Genomic DNA, 7,798 nt, shown 5'->3' with positions numbered 1-7,798 from the left:
AAAAGGCAATCTTAATTTTTTTTATCCTATGAATAGGGTCTGCAAAAATAGGTAAATTATTTTACTGTACTTGCAGGAGATTAGGTCTCAGCCTGCACGGAAGGAGCAAAGCAACAAAAGACAACAAACAAATACTACTAGGAGTAATGCCCATACATATCAAACTATCTAGGTGAACCATGTTTTACTTATGTAGCAAATCTATTAAATAACCAGCATATGGAAGCTTATACCTCATGCGAGAGAATTACCAAATTAACTATACATCTATTAGAAGTCTCTAAACAGTTTATATCTGAACACTGTTTATATGTTATGAAAAATGCTTAATTACAAAGGCTGATGTATGTTTTATTTCTGTTTTTCTAAATGACCTACAGTACTTGGTAGGTGTACTAAAATTGTTTGGGGAGTGGGGTTTAGACACATTCAGTTCTTCCAATGAATAGGCAAGGTTAATTTCCTTTAGGACTGACTGGTTTGATCTCCTTGCAGTTCAAGGGACTCTCAAGAGTCTTCTCCAGCACCACAGTTCGAAGGCATCAAGTATTCGGTGCTGAGCCTTCTTTATGATCCAACTCTCATATCCATACCTGACTACTGTAAAAACCATAGCTTTGACTGTAGAACCTTTGTCTGCCAAGTGATGTCTCTGTTTTGTTTTGCTTTTTAATTATCTATTTTTGTATGTTTGTTTGTTTAAATTTTTGGCTGTGCTGGATCTTCGTTGCTGCATGCTGGCCCTCTCTGCTTGTGAGTGGGGGCCACCCTGTAGTTGAGGTGCAAGGACGTCTCACTGTCATGGCTTCTCTTGTTGAGCAGTACAAGCTCCAGGGTGCGCAGGCTGTGGTTGTTATGGCATGCGGGCTCAGTAGTTGGGGCTCACGGCTTCCGGAGCTCGGGCTCAGTAGTTGTGGCACACGGCCTTAGCTGCCCCACGGCATATGGGATCTTCCGGGACCATGGATTGAACTGGTGTCCCCTGCATTGCATGGTGGACTCAACCCCTGGACCACCAGGGAAGCCCTGTTGTCTCAGCTTTTTAATATGTTGTCTAGGTTTGTCATAGCTTCCCTTCTAAGGAATAAGTGTCTTGATTTCATGGCTACAGCCACCATCCACAGTGATTTTGGAGCCCAAGAAAATAAAATCTGTCATTGCTTCCACTTTCTCCCAGCACTCTTGACATCTGATACTAGCTTTGATTTTAGTAGAGGTCACTATTTAAAAGCTTGGAGTCCAGAGGAGAATCTTGATTTCCATTCCAACTCTAATACTTACTGTGTGTCATTAACCTCACTGAGGCTCTGTCTGCTCAATCAGCCATAAAATAAATTGAATAGCCATTATTTAAAGGCTTTTGATGAAGACGGAATGAAATAATCCGTGTAAGAGACAGGGATAGAGAAAGCACTGAATGTGAACTATCACGATTGTCATCAGCAGCAGCACTGTAAAGGCTACTGGTGTCACTGGAATAGTGTTGCTCTGTCAAAATTAGAAAAACTAGAAGAGAAACAAGCCTAATCATCAGAAGCTTGAACAAGAAAATACTTTCAAAGTTTATGAATCATTTTGGATATCTTTCTTTGAAAATAGTTTATACAGTTCATGAACAGAAAAATATTATAGCTTAGATAAACTCATCAGATGAGCAATTTCAGTGGAGTTAACATTCAGAGAGCAATGGTCTCTTTAATACTGTTTTAAATTTGCATGGAAAGTGAGTCTATACAGAAATTGGTAGCCACAACCTACCATTTTTCCAGCACCTCTTTTACATCTCTAAAATGAAATTACACAACAGGCCAGACAAGCCAAGAGACCCATTCAGCAGTTCTGTGGACTTTCATTTTGAGAGTTGTGTTTCTCTCTGCAGGAGTTGCGACTAAACCATTCGGCCGTTATTGAATGTCTCTTTGTATGTCTGTTTACCCACATCTTTGATACCACATAAACCAGACTGTAGTCACGTCAACAGATTTCTGCTTGCTGCCTAGGAGGTATTAAGGTTAGTGGGTATTACCCAGGGGATTAAGTTTTACCAATTGAAAGAGCGGCAGTGAAATATGCACTCAACTCCAGGTTTTAAGCTAAGTGTGCATCGGTTTTCTCTGAGCTGGGCGAACAAAGGATGGGTGAGTACTTTCACCTTCTCTGTGTGTTCCAAGTTCCTTAAAATGCTGACCTGGAAAGAACCTAAGTTCATCCTTTGTCACAAATGTCACCACACCGTTCAGAGGGATTGATAATGGGGGAGAGCAATGCATGTGTGGGGGCAAGGGCACATGGAAATCTCTGTACCTTCCTCTCAGTTTTGTTGTGGAGCTAAAACTGTTCTAGGGGAAAAAAAAAAAAAAAAAGTCTTTAAAAAAATACAGTGACCTGGAAATTAAGTTGTAATTTTAGTATTTGAAAGGAAACTTGATTTTAAAAGAACAATGAACAAATATATGTAATCCTTTATTTAACCTTCTTATATAATATGTATAACACCTTGAGGGTAGGTGGCATGTATTTCCAAGTCACCGTGAAAGAATATGAAAATAGGCAGCTTGTGAAGAAAACCAAGTATAGCACAAGTTATGATCTTAAAGGAAACGTGTGAAGATTTAATTTTTGTTACTGAAGATGTTGCCACATTATTAATACATTTTTTTGTGTTCTCCATTGACCAGTCACAGCTTTAAATCTAATAAACAAGAGCTTAATTCACCAGATGTTAACTCACCAGATGTTTTCGTTTTAAAAGTTAAGTCCTTATTTTAAAATGTTTTCAAAAGTTCTGTCTTATTGGAGCTGTGATTTTTATAATTCCAAGATGAAACTAGAAGGGAGTTTTATACCTGATCTTGTGTTAATGATTGCTGAGAGGCCATTCTCTACAACTTAATAAAAGAGATCTAAAAAATTCTAGAGATTACCTGCCTACAGTATGCAGGGCCTTGTGCTAGAGGTCAAGGAAGTGGGAAACCAAGATGAAGATAAGTTTGTTCCTACTTTCATGGAGCACACAGTTGAACTCGAGCCCAAGACTGAGTATGACAGATTTGAAAACTGTCTTCTTCATATCTGCCCATATTAAGAACATAGCATTCACCTACTTAGGTATCTCATTAAAATAATGAGTGATTGTGTGTCCTTACGTAACTTCAGGGATATATTTTTGACTTTTATTTAAAAACCACGAGTTTGAAGCCAATTCTTAAGGTAGTTGATTAATTTTTTATTATCAGATAGATGATAGGTTTGAATAATATACAAGTATACAGTATACTCGGAGAAGGCAGTGGCACCCCACTCCAGTACTCTTGCCTGGAAAATCCCATGGATGGAGGAGCCTGGAAGGCTGCAGTCCATGGGGTCGCTGAGTCGGATACAACTGAGCATCTTCACTTTCACTTTTCACTTTCATGCATTGGAGGAGGAAATGGCAACCCACTCCAGTGTTCTTGCCTGGAGAATCCCAGGGACGAGGGAGCCTGGTGGGCTGCCGTCTATGGGGTCACACAGAGTCGGACACGACTGAAGTGACTTAGCAGCAGTATAGCACAATTTAATCTCTTAAAGCCTCAATTTCCTCACAGTGGTAATAAAAATATCCATTTATTACTAAGATAGAGTTATCTTAGTAAACATTTTTATGATTTTCTGTACCTTGGAAAATCAACAAAATTTGGGTTTGGATTATCCACTAAGTTGGAATGTGTTGTTCAGCCGCTAAGTCGTGTCCGACTCTTTGTTATAACAAGTTTGAAATGAATGAACCTCTTACTTTTCTTCCCTAATGCAAACTTTTGTAAAATTGAGTGGAGAAAACAACTAATGTGTTCTCCGTGACAGGTACTGCGGTAGGTATTTTACAGATTCCGTTCTGGTTTGTTTCGTCACTAACTTTTCTGACCCACAGAATCCCAGCTGCCCTTTAAGTATCCCCAGGTCTCTATAGAGACAAAATTCATTTTTTTTCACACTTTGAATATCCTAAATTGATTTCCGTGTCTGTAGCTTGAATTGAATATTAGGTGATTTAGTTTCTTTCACCTGGCTAAGTCCCTGAGTTAGTCCTTTATTTCTTGCCTACGTCGCTGTTAAGGTCAAGTTCCTTTCCAAGTTTTGCATTTCTCACTGTGTGTATTTGTTATGCGGGGTAGGGAACGGGGACCCGAAGGCAATGTATGTGTGTTTTATTGCCCAGACACCTGCATGTATGAAAATAGAGAGGCGTACTTATGTTATATAACCTCTGACAAACTTCCCTATACATTAGAGAGAGAATGAGAGTAAAAAAGATAAATAACATTTTGGTATGGTTATAAGAAGTTTTCAACTTGCATATGCCCTGAAAGGGCCATGGGAACCTCTAAGGTTCATGGACAACTTTTTGAGAACCACTGCTGCATAAGCTAAAGGGATGAGGAGGGTGAGTAACAGTGGGGTGGGAACTTTGACTTCTTTTATATATTTCTATTCTGTATTTGAATTTTTTATAATGAGCACATATTAGTTTTATTATTTTTAAACACACACGCAAAAAATGAAAGGCTGTGAGGGCGTCCTAGAAGGTAATATGATTTTTGCTTCAACCACAGCAATAATTCTCATTTTAGTTCCTGTGACATGCATGATCTCAGAATAAATTTCAATTTCATATTTAGCTGATATGTTTTAAGTAGGATCCCATCCAGAGTACTAACATGGACAGTAATACAAGTCCCAGGTCATTTATTCCCATTGTTGATAAAGATCTGAACACACACCGCCTGTTTTCTCTTCATGGTCCGCCTTTGCTTCTGACGCCCACAAAAGGCGCAGGCACAGATGTGGATACCAGTCCCATTTATCATTTTTCGCTGCTAATTGCAGTGAACCTAGGACTGGAAAGAGCAGAGTCCCATTTACTGCTTCAATTGCCTGTGGGCACACTGGCTGCCAGATTAGAAGTTCTTGCTGCCCACTGCCCACAAAGGCGTTTGGTCACCAAATATCTGTTCTGATTTCTTCTACTTCCTCACAAATTGGAAAAATAAATCTTCCACCTCAGTTATTCTCTTTCTAATAAGTGACTTAAAAAAGCAATCAGATACGATTTTAAAAATTTACAGTCAGGCTTCTGATTTTCAAGATAACAGAAATAATCAAAAGTCTGAATAGAAGTTAGAATAATTTGGCTCAGGTCAAAGTGTAACTTGCTTTATGAAGAAGCAAGCATTAATCTGACAGTTTTCCAATGAGATAGGAAAAATAGAGACCTTAATAGGTAAATAAAATCCAACTTTGTGTATTGAAACAATGAAATGTTAGAACTAGAGTAAAAATGTTACATTTTCAGCCTATATTTAAATATTAATTCCGTTGGATTATTTCTTTAATGTCTTTCAGATTTATCCCTTTGTATAAAGTGCTTAATTTCTTCCAAATATAAAGTAATGTATATTTTTGCACTAAAAAAAGTTAAGAAAAAAATTAAAAATCATCTGTAATTCTACCACCTCTGTACAGCTACTGTAACATTCTGGAATATATTTTTATTATAAGCTTAGCAGCATCATATTCTACATATTCTTTCTAGCCTGATTATTTAGTTAACCAAACACCATGACAATCTTTTCCATATCAGTAGACCAAAGTTCATGTTATCATTTTTAATCATTGCATGGTATTAATACTTCCTTAATAATCTGTACCATTCTCATATATATTAGATTTTTTTACTCTAATAAGATAATGCTTTAGTAAGTGTATCTGTTCCTATATCTTTCCATACTAGTCTGATTACTTCCTTAAAGACTTAGCTATAAGATTGCTGGGCCGATGAGGCAGTATTTTTTTCTCCAAAGGCTTTTTAATAAAATTGCAAAATTCCTCTTTAAAAAGTATACCGATTGTATACTCCTTTTCCCCCAACCATGATCTATTCTTGAATGTAATGGGTTTTAAAAAATCATTATTATTTTGGTTTTCATTTCTGTAAATACCTCTGTGGTTGAAGTTGAACATCTTTTCCAATATTCTGCACAAGTTGCCTGCCCATATAACTTTGCGTATTTTCCTGTTGGAATGTCATCTTACTGACCTGTGAATGCTCTTTATAATCTTTGTAAAAGATATCTACTGCTTGTTGAATTGTTTTCTTCTCTGCATTTAAGAATTATAGTATTGTAACTATATAATAATTATACTATTATAATATCTAATTATAAGGATTATAAGAAACTCTAGAGACTAAACAGTATTATGGCTCTGGGATTTTTGATGTAGATCTTTCTCTGTTTCCTGCCATTTGAAAGATGAGCAAATCTAAGTAGTAGGTGTACCACCATTCTTATAAAGTTATTAAAATGTTGGGACTTATTCCATGTTTGTTTGTTTTTAATTTGTGTGCTCCCTGACTCTTTCTCTAAGACTAAAATCAGTATTGTAGCAGAAATTCACCATCAAATCCATAAGAGAAGGAGACACTGTCCTGACACTTTTCTTAGCGTTGTTGCTGCTGTTGGTCTCCCCTCTGGAACTTGTCGTCTTTAACCTAGCCCACTGCTCCTCCTGTGATGTGTGTGATCTCACCCTCCTGTCCATCCACATGAAGAATGGATTCTCTAACCCTCAGCTGTATTTCCGTGTATTTTCAGAGCATCCACATACTGGAGAGGACTTCTTCCACGAGCACCGAACCCTCTATAAGTCGGCAACTGCTGGAACCAGAGCCGGTGCCCCTCTCTAAGGTCAGTGACAGTGTGCTGCTCTCCAGGTGGCAGGATGCCTAGCCTGGGGCCAGTGGAACGACACCTCTTTCACCTGACTTCCCTAAACTAGTTATCATGCCCATTGTAGAACTGCTCTATCTCTTCTTTCCACCCCCAGTATGTAGGGTATCTTGCCCTGAGAAGGGAAGAGATGAAAGTGTATTTGCTGAGATTTGCAGGGTTACATACAGATGGCCAGAATTCTCTTTGTTTGGGGCTTCCCTGGTGGCTGAGAAAGTAAAGAATCTGCCTGCAATGCAGGAGACTCGGGTTGGATCGCTGGGTGCGGAAGATCCCCTGGAGGAGGAAATAAATTGAAATACGCCAGTCCACTTTTGAAATTGAAATACTCCAATCCAGTATTCTTGCCTGGAGAATTCCACAGGCAGAGGAGCCTGGTGGTCTACAGTCCACGGGGTTGCAAAGCGTTGGACACAACTGAGTGACTAACACTTTCATTTCTTTTCACTTTCTCTTTGTTCTAAGGGAAAGGCAAGAGAAATTATTGTCCTTCTCTGTTGGAGAGATGAACTAATATTTCTATATCAAGGTAATTTTAAAAAGTCACTGGGCCCAGATGTAACAACAACAGCAACCGCAGGTACCATGCACTGGGTACGAGGTATTATACTAAGACTTGATTCCATTTACTTAATCCTTATGAGCAGTTCCATGTAGTGTGGATATTTATAACATTTTACAAATACAGGAACCAAGAGTTAGTAACTTGCCCAGAGTAAACAAGCTGCTGAGTAGCAGGGCAGGGACTCAAACAGACTCGTTTAAACTCTGCCCCACCTGCAGGGTAAAAGAGTCCCTACCCAGAGGGGCTGCTGTATGTTCAGAGTTCAGCACCCTTACAGCTGGTCTTCCTAGCAGTGAGCTCAGAGGACAACACAAAGACTACTGATGCAGACCTTTTCTGAATCGTGGAAGCCGGTGTTCCCTCTCCTTGGGCTTCGTTTTCCTCAGACTATGGGAACATCTCAATTAATTTATGCCTAAAATGCAAAAATCACAAAGAAAAGTCGAGGAGACACCATCCTACTTAT

The 7,798-nt window shown here is 38.7% G+C and overlaps 1 protein-coding gene across 8 annotated transcripts in view; it reads left to right on the top strand.

Moving 5' to 3' along the window:
- The window catches only part of OSBPL6 (oxysterol binding protein-like 6), a 154,824-nt gene that overhangs the window by 79,985 nt on the left and 67,041 nt on the right, over positions 1-7,798 (top strand). For 7 of the 8 annotated variants that reach the window (XM_010859762.1, XM_010859766.1, XM_010859760.1 and 4 more), the window contains one exon: positions 6,633-6,725. In XM_010859762.1, coding sequence (XP_010858064.1) covers positions 6,633-6,725 — 93 coding nt within the window. Of the gene's footprint in view, positions 1-1,325; positions 2,139-6,632; positions 6,726-7,798 lie in introns of those variants that run through there. The other variant, XM_010859765.1, reaches the window with a different exon arrangement.

Source organism: Bison bison, unplaced genomic scaffold (genome assembly GCF_000754665.1).
Source record: "Bison bison bison isolate TAMUID 2011002044 unplaced genomic scaffold, Bison_UMD1.0 scf7180017864460, whole genome shotgun sequence".
Classification (NCBI taxonomy): Eukaryota; Metazoa; Chordata; class Mammalia; order Artiodactyla; family Bovidae; genus Bison; species Bison bison.
The sequence above is the reverse complement of the archived record's forward strand: the minus strand, read 5'-3'. Positions and strand labels throughout refer to the sequence as shown.